We start from the raw sequence: 17,969 nt of genomic DNA, 5'->3' as shown, positions 1-17,969 counted from the left end.
AGGCGCCCCCTGTTGCTATCATTTTATCAGTTCAAGTGAAGTGCAGAAATATCACCTCCTTTTATCCTTCCCTGTTTATAATATAATTTCATTATTTCATTTATATACATTTAGAATATATCAGGCAATGTTACGGTTTTTGCTTCAACCATCAAACAATTTAGAAAATTCAAGAAGGAAGCTTATAGTATTTATCCATATTTTGCTTACCATATTATTTCTTCTTTCCTGATCCTCCAATATTTCTTTTAACATTGTCTTTCTGTTTTGAACACTTCCTTCAGCCATCCTTTTAGGATAAGTCTACTGGTGACAAATTATCTTCCTTTCCTTTTCCTTCATTTGAGAATGTTGGGACCCCCTTCATTCCTGAAGGATATTTGTGCTGGATTCAGGATCTGGGTGACCAGTCTCTTCTTTCAGCATTTAAATATACTCTGCAGCTTCCTTCTGATCTCTGGTTTCTGATGAATAATCTTCTGTAATTCAAATGGTTTTTCTCTGGCTGCTTTCTAGATTTTGTGTGTGTGTATGTTTTCAATTTTCAAGTTTAATGATGACGTATCTTGGATTGTGGAAGAGTTATCCTATTTGGGTTTCAATCAGCTTCTTGAACTTGCAGGTTTATGTCTTTTGCCAAGTTTGGGGAGTTTCCAGCCCTGCCCTCTTTCTTCTCTCCTTCCAGAGCTCTGACAACACAGATGTCACATCTTCATTACAGTCCCCCAGATCCCTGAGGCACTGCACATTTTTTTCTGAATCTACTTCCTACTGTTCAGGTCTACTATTTTTTCTTCCATGTCACTGATTCTTTTCTCTGTCCCCTCCCTTATGCAGTTGAATCCATTTGCTGAGCTTATTTTCATTATATTTTTTGAACCTAAAATTTCCATTGGTTAATTTTCTTTGTTGAGGCTTTTTTCATGTTTCAAGCATGTTTATAATTGCTAACTCAAGAATTTTTATAACTGCCTTAAAATCTCTGATTCCAACATCCCTGTCACCTTGATATCAGCATCTATTGATTGTCTTAATTCACTTTGAAATCTTCCTGGTTCTTGGTCTGATGCATGCTTATCAGTTGAAACCTGGAAATTTTCCTATTATATAATCCTTTGGTTTTAGCTGGCCTTCTCTGACTCTACTCCAGCAGCAGAAGGGGGTGGGCCCCACCTCATTACTGCCAGGTGGGGGAGAAGTCTGGGCTCCCCACATTGCCTGGAGCCTGCTCTTTATGGGGTACCTGTCCTTCATGCTCAGAGCATGCTGTGCAGGAGGCTGCTTTCTCCCTGCCTCTCCTCCCCACAGGCACACATCCAGAGGTCATTTTGATAATGTGTGCAGTTCAGCACATACTTTCATGTGCTTCCACTGAATGTGGAAGATTTCATTCAATGACTTCTAGAAAGAATTCATATCTTACTCATTTCAAGGGTGTGTCTATACCTTCCAGACGAGGGTGGCATTTATTCTGCGAGCAGCATTTGCTGCACTGTATCTTCGGGCCCCAGCAACTGGGGTCCAAGGCCCACAGACTGTGGGCAATTAGACTGCAGCCTAATACCACTCTGTATCTTACTGACCTAAAATTCCAAAGTTGTGAATGAAAACAGTGTTGCAGAAAACACACAGAATTGGTTCATTAAAAAGTTATGAGTCCAAGCTAAAACGATGCTGTTCCCCTCTGAATCTTCGGGTTCTTGTTTTGCTAAAAAACTCTAAATCATCCTAAAGAAAATAAGGCAGAACAATTACAAGAGCATTTTTCATTATTCTTCTTCGCGGGCCCGCTACATAAACTGCCAAGGTCTCTTGGTTCTGGCCATGCATCAAGATGGTCTGCAGGGCTTGCAGCTGTCTGGGCACTCAGGCCATCTGGCAGGTCGGCTCCCTTAGAAACCTGGTGGTGGGACAGGTGTCAGAGAATCCAAGGCACCCAGCAGACACGGAGGTGCTGCCAGGCCAAGCATGCCCCAGCCTGGACACTGCTGGGGTCCTAAAGCCACCCGCACAGCTCACCAGGAGCCCCTGGGCCCAGTGGGTCTCCACTGGGTCAGAACTGTAGGTCAACAGGATGCCAGGGACTGGCGTGCTTTCAATTTTAGAAAGTACCTCTAGACTGTATATGAGTTCCTCATAGACACAGCATAGTCATAAAGGGCCCCAGCCGCACCCCAACAACAGATCTCAGAGGACAGCACCCCCATCAGCTCCACTAAGCATCAGAAGTGATGGGAGGTGAAGATGGGAAACCTCTGAACCCTCTTGTCTAGAACAGAGCCTCTAGCCCCTTTAGCACGTGGCCCTGTCTTCACTGTCAGACGTGTTCCCCAGCAAGTGATAACCAGCAGGAACGAGAGTGGCAGGAGCCCCCTGGGTCGCCACCCCCATCAGCTCAGACCAGGACCATCTCGGGCACTGTGCCAGGGTTGGACCCACCCCCACCCTGCAGTCCTCACATCTTTGCCCCTGGAGGAAGTGAAAGGAGCAGAGTTGAGGAACTGCTGCTCCTGCACCAAAGTCCTCCTTGGTCGGTATCAGGACAGACAAGGACATGGCCAAGGGCAGCCTGAGCGGAGGGGCGGGAGGCGACAAGGCGGGGAGGCATCTGATAGCCACTGTTTGGATAGCAAGGTGGGATCAACAATGCCTTGGTGCTTTCCCTGGAGCCTGTCTCCACAGTGCCTTTGACCTCTGGGGGAGGAGACTATAAAACCCAGAGGCCACCCTTCTCCTCTCGGGCTGGCTGTGGGCAGCAGCCCCATTCTGCAGGATGGCAGCGCTGCAGGAGCAAAAGTCATGCAGCCAGCGAATGGAGGAATTCCAGCGCTACTGCTGGAACCCAGACACGGGGCAGATGCTCGGCCGCACACTGTCCCGGTGGGGTACGTGCCCGGTGGGGGACGGCGGGGGACGGGGGCGGGGGACCACGGGGACGGCAGGGAGGCGCCGCTCTGACGACATGCACAGACCACCCACCAGCAGTCCAGGTGCCCAGGACCCAGGCCCTGCCAGGGCTTCTGGCCAGGCCACACCTCCCTCACCAGATGACCCCAAAAGCCCATTTCGGCTCTAATCACCACTGACAGCAGATGCCTATGAAGTGGGAACATCTACGGGGCAGCCCCAAAGGTTCAGCCCTAGATTTGAGAAGAGTATTTTTAAAGCTATGTTTCTAAAACTTATGATTCTTACAGACTTTTAAGTTAAGGGGTATGGAGCATCTCTTGGGTGATGAGAACATTCTGGAACTTGACAGAAGTGATGGTTGCACAACACTGTGTGTGAAGGCACTATAAACACCACCGAGTCCTTCCCTAAGATGGTGAAACAGTGAGTCTCACGCTGGGTCCCACAGGTTGGCTGCACCTCACCTGCCTCTCCCCACAGTGTGGATCAGCCTCTACTACGTGGCTTTCTACGTGGTGATGACTGGAGTCTTCGCTCTGTGCATTTACACGCTGATGTGCACACTCGACCCATACACACCCGACTACCAAGACCAGCTGAAGTCTCCAGGTAACGGGGCCGGTGGCTTGCGCCCAGACACCACAACCCCATGCGTCGGGGCAATGCCTGGTCCCTGCAGAACAAAGCCCCAAGAGGCAGCCTGAGGGGCCATTCCCGCTGGTGGCCCCAGGGTCTTGAAGGGGCACACCGGGTGTGGACAACCCCTCACCCTCTTTTGAGGACGGTGGCCCCAGACTGTGGTCTGACGTAGGGTTAGTTTTAATTATTAAAACAGATTTAGTAACAGACAGTCTTTACCTCACTTACTTAATATGCTGATCAACACGCAGAACGTGTCTGGGAGGATGTACGAGACAGCAGGGAGATGAGAAACAGAGGGTCTGTGGGAAGGAAAGGGCTTTTGCTTTGCACTGTACACCCCTCAGCACTGAGGCTTCTCCTCTGTGGGAGGATCCCTTCCATAACCACACGTTTTCCAGAACACAGTTTTCTCTAAGAGCAGCTTGTCGCCCATCCCGTTGGAGGCTGAGCACCCACTCCCGTGAGTCGGCACCGAGAGGAGAGGTCACTGGGGACAACAGCACTCCAGAGCCTGAGACAGAGAGGCGGCACCTCCTAGGTCCTGGGGCCGGTGGCTCACCCCAGCTGCCTGCACAAACCAAACGAGGGCAGGAGGGAGCTGGGGTGAAGGAAGGGACAGAGAAATCAAGGAGGAAAACACACTCTCCGGCATGTTTACTGAGCACGTTTATCAACCACACACCCTTAACACCTTCTAAGAAAGCAATAATGCCCAACAGCGGTCCCCACACTTCCCCCAGGAGAGGAAAGGAAAACGCAAGTCTCTAAGAGACGGTGGGCTCAGACACTGGATCCGGGGTGGGTGTGCTCCCTCAGGCAGGTCCAGCTTTTCTGCCCGGGGTGAACACCCTGATCAGTGATCACAACACCCAAGGGCTCTACTGGGTGTCATTTTTAGAGCCAACCAACAGATAGCCATGGGGGTTTCAATGTAGTTTCAGAGCAGAACACAGTCCGTTAAAAATCTCAGGACGCAACCATCCTATAATCCGTCCACAACCCAGTGGGTGGAAGGGGCAGGGGAGGCTGGGAGGTGGCGACCACTGGCCGCCACTGACACAGACGAGCAAGCCCTGAGACCATGGGAAGCGGCTGTAGAACACACACGGAGCAGGCACTCGTGAGGGGTACCCACTTTCTCCCCCGGGTCAAATCCCCTCAAGGTCTTTATTTTAAACCACGTACAGCTGTGACTTCCACAGCATCCATGAACAAGAGAACACTAGCTCACTTACTTAAAAAGTCACGTCAACAGTTCTGGCTTCGTAAATTGTGGAACATTCACACGGCAAAACACGACAGTATTTGTGGACAGGAGGAGGTGAGTCAGCGTGACAATGATGTGCTTGACGACAACGGCGTGGGAAACGGAAGGATCAGGGGCGCCTGGGTGGCTCCGTCTGTTAAGCATCTGCCTTCAGCTCAGGTCCTGAGATCGAGCCCCACATCGGGCTCCCTCTCCCTCTGCTCCCCCTGCTTGTGTTCCCTCCCTCGCTGTGTCTCTCTCTGTTAGATAAATAAATAAAATCTTTAAAAAAAAGAAAAGAAATACAGAAAACGGAAGAATCAAGTCGGACCTGAGCGGTAGGATCCCATTTATCTAACTGATGACGACGGGTTTGTGCATCTTCGTGTGAACAGAAGTGAAGATGCCCACCAGACATGCAGCTATTCCGACTCCACACATGTGCATCTTTTCTTGTACAATTAACACGTTGTCCGACTGCTTTCAGACTTGACCAAAACCAGTGAAGAATTTTCAAATATGCATTCAAACACAACTTCATTTGGCAACGAGGTCCCGACTGGCTGCCGGTGCGGCTCCCGGGCAGGCAGGTCCCCGCTGAGCTAGTGCTACAGAGGACACCCGGCCACAGCCTCCTCGCCCAGGGGCCCTCAAGGACCCGGGCCCAGGAGGGACCGCAGCATCCCACGCTTGGCCGCGGGCCAGGCCAGCCCTGCACACAACCCATCTCTGTAGCAAGCAGCTGGGATGTGACCAACACTTTGGGGGGAATGGAATTAAGATGTGTTGTGCTCTCTCTCCAGGGGTGACCTTGAGGCCGGATGTCTACGGGGAGAAAGGCCTGGACATCTCCTACAACGTCTCTGACAACAGGACCTGGGTGGGCCTCGTGCACACGCTCCACGGCTTCTTGGCAGGTGACGTTTAACACGCTTCCCGCCTGTTCTTCCCTCTTCTAAGCCAATTTCATGGAGGGCTGTGGGCTCCGCCACCCTCCCGCCAGCCCCAGGTGGCTGTGGTTGGCGGTCGGCACCCATAGGCGCGGTCTGTCCCAGCAGGCTACTCGCCAGCGTCCCAGGAGGACAGCATCAACTGCACCTCCGAGAAGTACTTCTTCCAGGATAGCTTCCGGGCCCCAAACCACACCAAGTTCTCCTGCAAGTTCACGGCAGACACACTGCAAAACTGCTCAGGCCTGACGGACCCCAACTTCGGCTTCGCGGAAGGAAAGCCGTGCTTTATCATTAAGATGAACAGGGTGAGTGCGGAGGAGCTGCAGACCCCTGACCCAGCCATGGCCTGGAGGGGCCAGGGTGCCTGGTCCTCACGTGACCCCATGCATCCCTGTGCAGGGGTCCAGGCTGGCAGGGCTGGGACACGCACCGCAGCCCCCTCCTACCCTGCACCTTCGCTCAGCGTGCACCTGTCATGTTGGCTCAGGAGCTGACCTTCCCCCAAATACAACCTGAGCTCAGCGCAGACATGGCCCTGACTTCATGCTCTGCGGCACCTGCACACTGAGCAGCAGAGTCTGAGCTGCTCAGGGCGGCCACGTGCACACAAAAGCTTGACAGCAGCCGGGCTGTGTCAGGTACCACAAGGACAGCTGGGAACCATCCCAAGCAGAGGTTCTCACTCTGGGCCAGGGACCCTCTGCCGGGCACGAGGGAGACTGAACAGGCCAGTGCAAGGAAACCACAGGAGGGCATGGTCCATCCAGCCTCGGGGTGCAGGGCAGGGGGACATCCCCCTGGAGGCCAAGGAGGGCAAGAGGGGAGGGGGAATCTCTGCTCCATGGCGGCCAGCGGGCGCGCAGTACTAAGAGGCTTTCTTCCCGAGAGTCCTAGGACAGCCACGCATCTGTGAACGGCACACACTCCTGGGTCCCCGCTGGGTCTTGACGCTGCCGGGCGGGGGAAGCTGTGCACACCAAGGCAGGAGTGTGGGGAGGGCGCCAGGCACAAGCAGGCACACACCAGGGCCGGGACCCAGGAGGCCAAGAGAGCACGACATGGGAGCAGCGAGGTGGGCACCTCAGGGCACCCATTTCAGGGCACTGCGGAGCACTAGAGAGGGGTGGCCACGGCTCGGACCCTCTCATCCAGCCCTGCCACGTGCCGGCAGCCAAGACCATGTGGGGCAGGGCTCTGGCTCTGAAGGAGGTGCCGGCAGCAGCCCCAGCCTGGACGGGCCACTCACGCACACAGCCGGGGGGAGAGCTACCAGGACGCCCTTTCCTTCCAGATCGTGAACTTCCTCCCCAGCAACAGCACGGCGCCCAAAGTGGACTGCGCCTTCCTGGTGAGTGCACGGCCGCACCAGAGCCGCTTTCCCCCAAGTTCCCCTCACAGCCACACGAACCATCCCTTAGAGCAGCTTTACTGCAGGGAACAAGAACCTAGGAAGAAAAACTGATTCTTTTCACTGTTTTGTTTCAAGGAGCATCTGGGACAGTGTATTACTAACACCCTTACACGTATTTGGTGGCAATTTGGAAAAACCTGCTAAGAGCTGGCATTAATTTCTCAAAACCAGTTTTAAATCCCAACACCAAAAAATCAAATGTGTCTTCATGGACTATTTTGTAACGATTGTTTTCCGGACCAAAGGCTCCCTATTAGCGGCAGCGCCCCACCCCCCAGAGCCGCCTTGCTGTGGGTGAGGCTCTGCCTCGGTCTGTGTCCTTCTGCAGTCACTCGACCACACGTGGGGGCTGACTTGAGCTCTTAACAGACACAAAGTGCCCTCCATCCGTGCTTGGGCAAGCTCCAGCTATCCGCCAGGCAATCCGGGCAATCTGCACACACGCAGACACAGGCAGACACGCCCAGATACACGCACACGCTCCCAGACCCTGCCCCACTCAGGCCGTGGTCTCTCCACTCGCCCCCAGGACCAGCACAAGAATGCCCGGCCCCTGCAGGCGGAGTACTACCCGCCCAACGGCACCTTCAGCCTCCACTACTTCCCCTACTACGGGAAGAAAGCGCAGGTAGGTTTGCTTCTCGTTCCCCAGACAACAGCTGCAGAATCGTCTCAGATTTAACAATGACTAGCAAAAGGATTTCAATCAGTTAAGGATTTGAACTGATTTCAATCGGTTACACAAATGAAACAAAGGTGACTGCAGCCCTCTGGGTGTTTCTCAAAAACACCAGCTCCCCGGCAAAACACAAACACCAAACCTAACGCTTTCACTTTCCCAGAGTTTCCCAAATCCCTTTCGACAACCATATACCCATTTTCATCAAATATAATTTGAACCCGAATTTGTCCCTGGTGCTATCCCCCTACCCCAGACTGGCTCTCCTCGTCCCTGATGGAGAGAGTGAGTGCCCCCATGATGGGTGTGGGTGGACTGGGCAGGCGGGCTGTCTCTGTGCCGGCCGACTGGTCCCAGCCACACGGTCTCTGACGCTCTCCTCCCCCGTCTTCCCACACGTGCCCCAGCCCCACTACAGCAACCCTCTGGTCGCCGCGAAGCTTCTCAACGTCCCCAAAAACACAGAAGTTCTCATCGTGTGCAAGATCCTGGCAGACCACGTGACGTTTGACAACCCCCATGACCCCTTCGAAGGGAAAGTGGAGTTCAAGCTCAACATTCAGCAGTAGGGGGGGGGGGGCTGCCCTGCGGGCCCCACCAACTACAGACCCAGCTGCCACTGCTCCCCACCAGACCTCCGACACTCTGCGGCCCAGGAACGGCAGGCAGGAACCTGTGCCCCCAGAGCTTAGTGTAGAGTCGGCGGCCTCTCACTAAATCCTTTCTGCTCTCCGACCCCGAATCTGTAGCTAGGATAACAACACTGGGCCGTGATAACCCCGAGGCAGCAGCAATCCAACTAACAAGACCCTAAAGATCGTTCCAAGCCGACTTCACGCTCCTCACTATACCTTCGTTTTTCTAACATTGATGAACTCCCGGTACCCGCGTCAACATGAAGACTGCTCACGCTCTCAGAGAACACGGCCTTATGAGAACAGGCATTCTGACGGTTTGCTCTTAAAGAATGGAATTCCTGAACTGTAAAAATAAAACATTAAAGTCATTCTTATTCTATGTGAAACAATTATGTCTTTTCTGATAAGAGAAAATATAACAACAAAATCACTTTTTCTTTAAAAATCTTCTAAAGTTTCACACCCCCGTTAGCAAAATTCAGACGAGGCTGGAGGGGGGCCGCCCCCGAGAACTCACGCAGCTGCAAGAGGTGAGCGGGTGAGGCGTGAGGGCATCATGCATGGGGTGGGGTCCAAGCCCCCGAGGAAGCCACAGACCCGAGCCCACCCTCCAACACCCAGGGACGGACGGGCGGATCACTCCAGGCCCTGTGCAAAATCCCGGAACGAGAGCATTCTGATCAAACCAACCTGCTCTCCCGGAGCGCCCCCTCCAGCCCAGCCACCGTGCGACCTGGTGACCTAATCCCACACAAGCACCAGTGCAACGCTGCCACCCACGGAGCGACACAGCCCCACGCAGCTAGGGTGGGAGACCTCAGACCCCCCGAGGATAGGCAGAGTCACGCCCCCAGGAGCCAGATGCCCGCCCGTGTCACTTCAACAGGTCCTGCAGGGAGGCCGCCTCAGGCCTGTGGGCAGACAGCAGCCAGTGAGCAGCAGAACTCGCCGGCCGCAGTCGCCTGCCCCCCGCCCTCCAGCTCCTGCTGCCCTCAGGACCGTGAGTCACGAGTGGCAAGAAAGGACCAGCTGTCACTACACGGCACCACGGACGCCCCTCTGAGGCCTATCTCCCCTATTCGTACGACACTCTGCTGTCCTTTCTTACCTTACAACCTTACTCCTGAAAGTCAAACCCCTGGAATCAGTCTCAACCCCAGGGCTCAGGAAGAAGGCGGGGGCCGCCGTCCGCGGGGCGGGCAAGGGAGGGCAGGAGCACTTCGGCGTGTCCACCGGGCCCCGCTCTGGCCTGGCAACCACCCCTCGCTCAGCAAGAAGACTGACACAGAAGATAAAGTAACTTGTGGACAAGAATCCTGAATTAGAGGAACACAGAGCTTGTTTAAAATGCCCATGCGCGTTTTATTAATAAAAACTAACAGTGCCAAGTTAAACAAGTCAAACAATTAAAGTCTCTTTATATTCCATAAAATATTACAGAAAAGTTTATTTGTGTTTCAATAAAAAGACTATTGTTTAGAACAGGCAGCTGACAGCAACTGTGCGGTTAATGGTTCTTTGTGAATAAATTTTAAAAGGGACTACTGCCTGTCCTGAAATTCCTTTTTCTTTTTATAAAAAAAGAACTATTAAAAATGATTGACAAATTCTGAGTTAAAAAACTGTTAGAACATTCTCTCTATTTAACGTCAACTTCATCATAGATTACAGGAAGATGCTCATGAAACAAAGACGATGTTTGTTTCCGTTCGTGTCCTCAGATGACAGACGTGTGGGCCTGTAAACACGGACACGAGAGTCCACGCCCGCCTGTGAGAAATCAGGCGGGCCTCCACGAGCACGTGCGCCCGAGCCTTCCACCGCTCTCACAGCTGCACCGGCGCGGCAGGCAACTTGACCAAACAAAACAAAACAAAGAACTTCGCAATTTCGCTGCAACATAGAGAAAAAAGAAGTATAAACTCGATGGAATCACACAGTCAATATAATTTAAGGGAAAATAAAGTCATGATACAGTTAATGGCGCTGGACGCTGAAGAGCAGAGCCCGCCGCTGGCCGGGCTGCGGACGCCCCGAGGTGCGACAGCATCGGGAGGGAGCCGCTCGCCCCCAGCGCTGCACCGCCCCCGACGCGCGGCAGACCCGGGCCGCGCAACCCGGCGGGGCGCGTGGGCGACGGGGACAGAGCGCCCCGGCTCCGGCGCACTCAGCAGGGAGGGAGCAAAGTGAGCTCTGAACGAGAAACAGACGCGAAAACGAAACGCCAGACAGTGAGGAAAGGCCCTGTGCCGCCGCTGACGTGGAAGCGCACCGCAGCTCACCCGAGACCCCGCGGGGCACGGCCCTCGCCCGCCGGCCAGAGCCGCGCACACAGCCGGGCCACGGCTCGCGGCCAGCGCCCGGGAGGGAGGCCGAGAGCAAGCAGACGGCCGCGGCGGAAGCAGTCTCTCCCGGCGCGGCCGCGGGGGGCCGCGGGGGGCCGCGGGCGGCGTCAGTCCTCCTCCTCGTTCTCGTTGAAGTCGTCGTCCTCCTCCTCGTCCTCCCCGACGCAGGACACGGGGGTCTCCACCCGCGAGCCGCTGTACTGGGACCCACTGGAGCTCGTGGCCAGCGTGCCGTCCGCACCATTGGTCAGGTCGCTGTGAGGACGAGGCGAGACGAGGCGGTCAGGCAGAGCACCAGCGACCCCAACACCCCGCCGGGGCCCCGCCTCCACGACACACAACAACTGGAACAAGGCAGCACCAGCCGCCGGGGTCGCTGGCTACGTCACACACAGAACCCCACGTGCTCAGGCTGGAAAACCACAGCTCTTCTTCCAGGCCTGGTACTTGTGGCGGCCTTGATCTCTGGGGGGGGGGGGGGGCGGGCGAGGGGTTAGGAAAAGGGGCCCCAGGAAAGGACAGAGGACCCTCCAAAGCAAGGCTCCCCAGACAGCAGCGCATGGGAGGTGCCCAGCAAGGTGCGTGTGCACGTGTATGCGCATGTTGTGTGTGGGTGTGCGCGCGCAGCTGTGTGCACGTGCCATGTGTGTGGCTGTGCATGCGCATGCAGGTGTTGGGTGTGTGTGTGTGACTGATGAGTGATGCTGTGTCATGCATATGTCAACGACACCCGGGCCCCACCCTCAGCTCCTCTGGCCCCAGGGCAGAGCTCAGGAAACTGAGCTGAGACAGGTGAGCCTCACACAGCTGCTCTGCAACCTGAACTCCAGAATCAACTCCAAGGACCCCACAGCTGTCTACCGTCTCACGAAATGGCACTTGCTGAAAGGCTGTGGGGCTGGCAGGGTGGAGCCCAAGGGCGCAGGGGGGCAGAGCTGCAGGGCCGGGTGCTGTTGGGAAGCAGGCCGCTCGGCCCTACACTCTGTCTTCAGACGGGTGTCTGGAACCCGTCTACGCTGCCACTGTGCCCCTGGGAGTCTCGACAGGGGACATCTAACCATCTCCGTCACGCCTGCAGTGGGCCTACTAGCATCTGAGCCCCAGGGTGCCGCTAAACAGCTCACAAAGCACATGGCAGCGCGCGAGAGAGTCATCTGGCCCCAAATGTCAACAGCGCCTCAGGCAAGGCCATGGCCTAGAACAGAGAGATTCTAAAAGCCAGGATCCTGAGGAAAAACTTCTAGGTTCAGCCACCTCCCAGCACCTGGCACAGTGGGTCAGACACCATCTTGGGGCACCGGCAGCTGACAGCCCATACCCACAAGATGCACACGTCCACCCCGACGTATAATCTGCTCAGACAGTTGTCATCAAAACTCATTGTGATTTTGTAGTATTTGAGCAACAAGAAAACGTATTCTAAGAAACATCAGATACTAAAGGGATACCAGTCTAGAATTTAAAGCTCAACAGAGACCCTCCAGATTCAAGCCGGACACTTACCACAAGCACACAGGGGTTCAGGGTCATGCCAGGAGAAGCCCCGCACCCAGCATCCTCTCTGCTACTCAACTGGAATGCCTCCAGCCGCCGGCCTCAACATGACAGGATACAAAAGGACAGAACCACCCAGGAGACTGCTGTTCTACCCTCGAAAAAGAGGAGGTTTGGGGCGTGGGCTGACCGACGAGCAGGGCTCTCATTGGGTAACGCAGCGGGGGGCCCCAAGTGTACGGCACCCACACCTACCACAAGCCAGAGCTAGGGCGCCAAGAAACGCTTTTCTTTACACACAACCATATGTGTATGTTTTTTACTAGTATTTAGTAACAACATACGGTAAAAACTATTAAATGTTAGGCTCTTTGAGAAAGGAACTCTGCATCTGTGAAATCCAGCCCAGCAAGAAAGTCAGAAAGGGTAAAAAAATTTAGCCATAAAGCTGCTTCAAATTGCATCTTTTCCTACAAGCGGGAACAACCTAACTGCCCAAGAAATTATTGTGCCTTCATAAAATAATGCCAGTTTCTACACTGGTTTTTTGCTGAAATGGTAGTGAATTTACTTGCCTCGTTATAAACCCAATGTGAGTCTCCGGAACTTGAATCAATACCCAAATCCTGTCTCTTGGAATAACCAGTGCTCAGCATCTGACCTCCACACACACGCACAGCGAGAGGGTTACAGTTAAAAACTGGGCTGATCTCTGCCCAAACCTGACCCAGGCCAGATACCCCACAAAGGACTTCAGTGACAACCCCGTGGCCAGTCCAACTCACAGCGCAGGCCGGGAGCCTCACCCGTGTCACAGAACCCTGGAGCGTGAGACAGCCACAGAGCACCGCATCACCCTTTTGCAGATCAATCCATTTTGTTGAATCTACAGACTGCTAATCTATCTCTTATTTCAAGAAATTAAACATCTATTAATATTTAGGACTGATATAGGGTAATATGTATAACATAAAATGATGTGAAAGTTAATAAAACCATTGTTCTGTCAATACTTAATACGGAAATTACCTTACACTAATCTTTAAAAAACTAAGATAAATACCCAGGGACGACATAATTCTGCTTTGGGGGACAGCTAGGTCAAAGGCTAACACCTGTTGATTTACACAATAAAACTCCTTCAGTTACACAGAAAAAAATACATACAATAACTAGTAAAGTGAAAAGGGGGGTTGCCTGGCCAGTTGGTGAAGCATTTGCCTTCGGCTCAGGCCATGATCCCAGGGTCCTGGGATCGAGCCCCGCAGGGAATCTGCTTCTCCCTCTCCCTCTGCCGCTACCCCCTCCCCAGCTCATGCTCTCTCTCTCTTGCTCAAATAAAATCTTAAAAAAAAAAAAAAAAAAGAACAAAGCAGAGAACAAAATTTTATGTACGGTGTGACCTCAAGTGTGTTCACGTCAAGTGTGTTAAGCAGAAGTAGGAAACACAGATGGAGAAACTCCCCGTCCCTCAGGCTACCTGCAGGGGGGCTCAGGAAGTCTGGGCCCCAGTGCACCGCATGCTCCTTTTTAAAAAATAAAAGTCACATGTCACTTTGAAGTTTTAGGGGGAAGAAACCATAAGAAAGAGGCTCCTGTGCACCCAGGATACAAGCCACAGCGGGCCTTTGGGGCGCACAGCTCAAGAGGAGCCCTGGCTGGGAGTGGCCGATGCCGACACCACGGCCAGACTGGGGTCCCCCATCCACGCAAGGAGCCAGCCGGGCCGGAGGAGGGGCTGCCTACAGGAGGGCCCAGGCCCCACTCGGCCCAGAGCCGCAGTCACCTGGCAGAAAGCCTTGTGCCATTCGAGGTCGAAACCGATGACGTGACGAACACCCCTCCAACTGATCCCTGAGCCATCTCTGAAAAGACAAGAACACAAAGCAAAGGTCACAAGAGGCTCACGTTGCCATGAGGCGGGTACGGGCCAGACAGCTGACCAGCCACTGGTTTCTCTGCCGGGACACCGGCCATCCTCCCAAGAAGGCACCCCATCCTGAATTTACGCGACACTGTCGGAAAGTGGAAAGCGGGGCCGCAGGCGGGAGGACCCCGACTCCCCATCCTGGGAGACAGCACGCACAGGAGCGTGGCCAGCGTCGGGGGCTTCTATGGCATGCTGGCTGGGACGCCTGCCGACAGCTGCTACAGTCTGATGCAGCCCAGCGGCTAGGGGGGTGGCCCACAGCACGGAGCGGGGCAGGCCCAGCAGCTTTCTCACCACAAAGCACCTGCCCTGTGGCCACGCCCCCACCGCCCCACAAAGGCCTCCCAGGAGGTAAGGGCGGCAAGAGAAGCAGAGTGCAGCTGCCCAAGCAAACACCTCCTCAGCCCCGCGTCAGGAGGAGGCGCAGAGACCCCCTCGGAGGCTCTTCTGGGTTACCTGCCCACGCAGGCCACCCACCCACCTCGGGGGAGCCGCCACGCCCTCTGAGAATTCCAGTCTCTCCCTACTTGAACCCGGAAGGTGAAATCTTAACTTAACACCTTCATCACATAAACCACACCGACAAACCCACAAAATGCCAGCGTGGCCTCCATGCACCACAGTCCCCACAGGCATCCTGCCAGCCACCCCCAGCACCCCCATCCCCACGGCCCCTCCCCCCAATCGGCTGTCTCCACTCTTGGTGCCAAGTGCAGAGGCGGCCTCAGCAAAGGCGGGCCACACATCCAGAGAGGGGTCTGGCCCCGCGGCCACCAAGGGAACCAGACACGACGGACCTGTCACGTAGGGTTCCAGCGCTTTCGGCACCAAACTTCTCGCCATCTTCAGGTCTTCGGCGGAGCAACTTCCAGACTCCAGCCCACAGGCCATCCCCATGCGCTTCAGCACCTCTATGTCATCATGGATCTCAAACGTGTTGTCAAAGTTGAACAGATACTCGAACCTGGGGGACAAAGTCACCATCAGAAAAGGAGCCACTTGCCATGTTCATCGCCGCGCAGGGCCCCGAGCAGAGACGCCCCACTCAGCCCAACCTCCCCCGGCCCCCCCCACTTCATCCGGCACCCTCCAAATCCCATCCACTCAGAAGCGGTGGCGCATGACAAAGCTCCATGGCCCAGGTGGCCCCCGAGCATGGGGCAGCCCACCTGCGCCCTGGTCGACAGTGAACACTGGCTGCTGTTTGTACAAGGGTTCAACGGCTCTGCTAGCAACAACCCTGACAGAGTCTGTTTTTCTTTTACAAGATAAACACAAAACCAGGGTTGTGAGAAATAAGTCTATAACTTCGTTACGCTACAAGACTCTTCAACAATCAGATACTTCTACGAAGTGACGGACGTGCCGCTGACCGTGACGGTGTCATTCTCCACTGGCCTGAGGCTCAGCTGGGACCTCAGGGCGGGGGCCCACCTGTCATTGGACCTACTTGTCATTGGAAATGCTGCAATCGATCACAGTCTTCTTGCTGGTGTTGACGATGATGAAGGGCAGGTGGATGACGGAGTTGGGAGGCGGCGGCCGGCTGGCCTGCTGCTCCGCCTGGCGGTTCCTCTGCACCAGATTCTTGAAGGCAATTTGCTATAAAAGATGAGCCACCAGCACGTGCTCACACCAGCTGCCACCAACCTAAAGCCTTGTCCGTGGGCGTGGTGGACGACCCCGCCCAGCCCCCCAGGGCAGCAACGGGGGTTGGGCCCCTTGAGAGGTCGGAGCAGCTGGGGGATGCCAGGCCTGGTGCCGGCCAGGCAGAGCGCGCGCACCCTAAAACCAAACACCCCGAGGGGAACGGAGGCAGGCGACCACGCCACTAAGACAGAGACCTCTTCCAGGAGGGCTACGAGAAACGCGCCAATGCTGAAGCCACACCCTCCTGTCCCTTCCGCGTCCCGAGAAGGCGGACGTTCGGCTGAGCACCCGGAGCCTCCCAGAGCAGCAAGAGAAGTAGACCCGCGGGCACGGGGCTCTCTGGTGACACACACCTTCACGCTAATTCCCCTGCAGTTAAAGCCAGAAAACACCCCTCCCGCCACAGTGCCCCTCGAGGGGACCTGGGGCTCACAGCTTAGCAGGAGAGGCGGTGACTGGATCTTTTCTGTGACTGGATCCCTGCTGTGGATGCCGCAGGGACCTGAGGAAGAAAGAGGGATCGCTGCCCGGCAGACGTGTGCCTGCTCTTCTCCTGCGTCCCTCGGCCCTGAGGCCGCTTCCCCCCCAACTGAAGCACTCACTCCCTGCTCTGGATGCCTCTGCTGGGGCAGAGGAGTGACCCCGGTGCCCCCATGCCGAGTACACCCAGTGGGGCAAGACGCACACCCTCTGCCATGGTCTGCAGGTGCTGGGCCAGCACGTGTCCCCAGCCCCTCACTGACCCCTCCTGGCCTTTCCCCATGTTCAAACATCTCCCAACATCAGACACTACGCCTGTCCTCAGACCCTGCTACACGTCCCCACAGGGTCCCAGGGCTCCCCCATGCTCCCTCCACAGACACCTCAATAAATCGCTGCTAAGCCATGCTCCCTTCCTTGGCCAACCACCACTTCCATGGCGGCTGCCCCCACACCCCAGGCCCCCGCCAGACAGCACCACACGGCCTCGGTCCAGGGACCAGCCACCCCCGACGGCAGGGCCTGGTACACATCTCTATTTCTGCTTCCAACCCTGAATGGGCATCTCCAGGACCCTGCAGGGATGAGGGCCACACTTGGGGATATCTCTGCAGGTGCAAGGGATGGTGACACATGTCCACCATCCCACATGCTGACCCTTGACCCACAGTTGCATTTCACACCCCTGGTCTGGGGTCTGGTACTCAGAATGCACTTCATACCTGTCCCAAGGAAGCTTCACGTTGCTGCCTTCCAAGGGGCATCCCTCCCGCCATTTAGACTTTGTAACAAGCAGCACTCAAGCGGCATGTTCCCTTTCACATACACGCACTCTCTCTGGGAGTAAGGCCCACGCCTGTAAGAGTTCATGTCGACAACACCTGAGCAGAAGCTCAGCAGGTGCTTGTGAAATGTCCACTCAAACTCTCAAAGGAGAGATTCTCCACGGCGAACATGCACCAAGGCCGCAGACAGTACTGAACCCTGCTTATCTGCGTTTCCTCCTAGACCTGCGCTCTAGGACAGAGCTTGCAAGCAAGGAATGGTAAGAGATGGACAGTAAGGGGCGCCTGGGGGGCTCAGTCGTTAAGCATCTGCCTTCGGCTCAGGTCATGATCCCAGGGTCCTGGGATCGAGCCCCGCATCGGGCTCCCTGCTCGGCGGGAAGCCTGCTTCTCCCTCTCCCACTCCCCCTGCTTGTGTTCCCTCTCTCGCTGTGTCTCTGTCAAATAAATAAATAAAAAATCTTAAAAAAAAAAAAAAAAAAGATGGACAGTAAGAGCAGAGTGGTTGGGACAACGCCCGGAGAAAAGCTGCGTGGACGCCCCTCCCGCCCTCCGTCCGCACAGGAAGAGGCGCAGGTGCGGGACGTGCTCTGGACCTTCCGATGCGTCCAGGCAGCAGATCAAGGGGCACAGGGGACGCCGCAGCGGGAGGGAGCCAGACTGGCAGAGAACAGCGCCCTTACCTGCAGGATGAGCTCCTGAAGCTGAGACTGTTTCTGCTTGATCCTTTCCAGCCTCCTCTGCCTCTCCACCTTCAAAACAAAGACAGCGGCATTACGACGCATCCAGCAGCGCCCCCCAGGGAC

At 55.3% G+C, this 17,969-nt stretch overlaps 2 protein-coding genes across 4 annotated transcripts in view; one reads left to right on the top strand and one right to left on the bottom strand.

Annotated features, from left to right (window-relative positions):
- Nucleotides 1-2,773: 2,773 nt before the first annotated feature.
- ATP4B (ATPase H+/K+ transporting subunit beta) lies at nt 2,774-8,410 on the top strand. Its single transcript, XM_028087331.2, has 7 exons — nt 2,774-2,885; nt 3,391-3,519; nt 5,602-5,715; nt 5,857-6,056; nt 7,043-7,099; nt 7,692-7,790; nt 8,249-8,410. The coding sequence occupies exons 1-7, from the start codon at nt 2,774-2,776 to the stop codon at nt 8,408-8,410; spliced, it is 873 nt and encodes a 290-aa protein (XP_027943132.1).
- Nucleotides 8,411-9,817: 1,407 nt separating this feature from the next.
- The window catches only part of TFDP1 (transcription factor Dp-1), a 40,781-nt gene continuing 32,629 nt past the window's right edge, over nt 9,818-17,969 (bottom strand). For all 3 annotated transcript variants that reach the window (XM_028087330.2, XM_028087329.2, XM_028087328.2), the window contains 5 exons: nt 17,847-17,915; nt 15,699-15,850; nt 15,046-15,212; nt 14,105-14,183; nt 9,818-11,079 (listed from right to left, as the gene is read on the bottom strand). In XM_028087330.2, the coding sequence (XP_027943131.1) occupies nt 10,932-11,079; nt 14,105-14,183; nt 15,046-15,212; nt 15,699-15,850; nt 17,847-17,915 (615 nt within the window). In that variant the 3' untranslated portion in view covers nt 9,818-10,931. The remainder of the gene's footprint in view (nt 11,080-14,104; nt 14,184-15,045; nt 15,213-15,698; nt 15,851-17,846; nt 17,916-17,969) is intronic.

Source organism: Eumetopias jubatus, unplaced genomic scaffold (genome assembly GCF_037043125.1).
Source record: "Eumetopias jubatus isolate StellerSeaLion01/CBP00866 unplaced genomic scaffold, mEumJub1_p1.0 scaffold_3, whole genome shotgun sequence".
NCBI lineage: Eukaryota > Metazoa > Chordata > Mammalia > Carnivora > Otariidae > Eumetopias > Eumetopias jubatus.
The sequence above is the reverse complement of the archived record's forward strand: the minus strand, read 5'-3'. Positions and strand labels throughout refer to the sequence as shown.

Bases quoted from the DNA above. Each gene is read 5' to 3' on its own strand.
- ATP4B (XM_028087331.2), top strand. From the start codon at position 2,774: ATGGCAGCGCTGCAGGAGCAAAAGTCATGCAGCCAGCGAATGGAGGAA. The intron at 3,520-5,601 runs GTAACGGGGCCG...CTCTCTCTCCAG, and splicing joins AGACCAGCTGAAGTCTCCAG to GGGTGACCTTGAGGCCGGAT. The intron at 7,100-7,691 runs GTGAGTGCACGG...ACTCGCCCCCAG, and splicing joins AAGTGGACTGCGCCTTCCTG to GACCAGCACAAGAATGCCCG.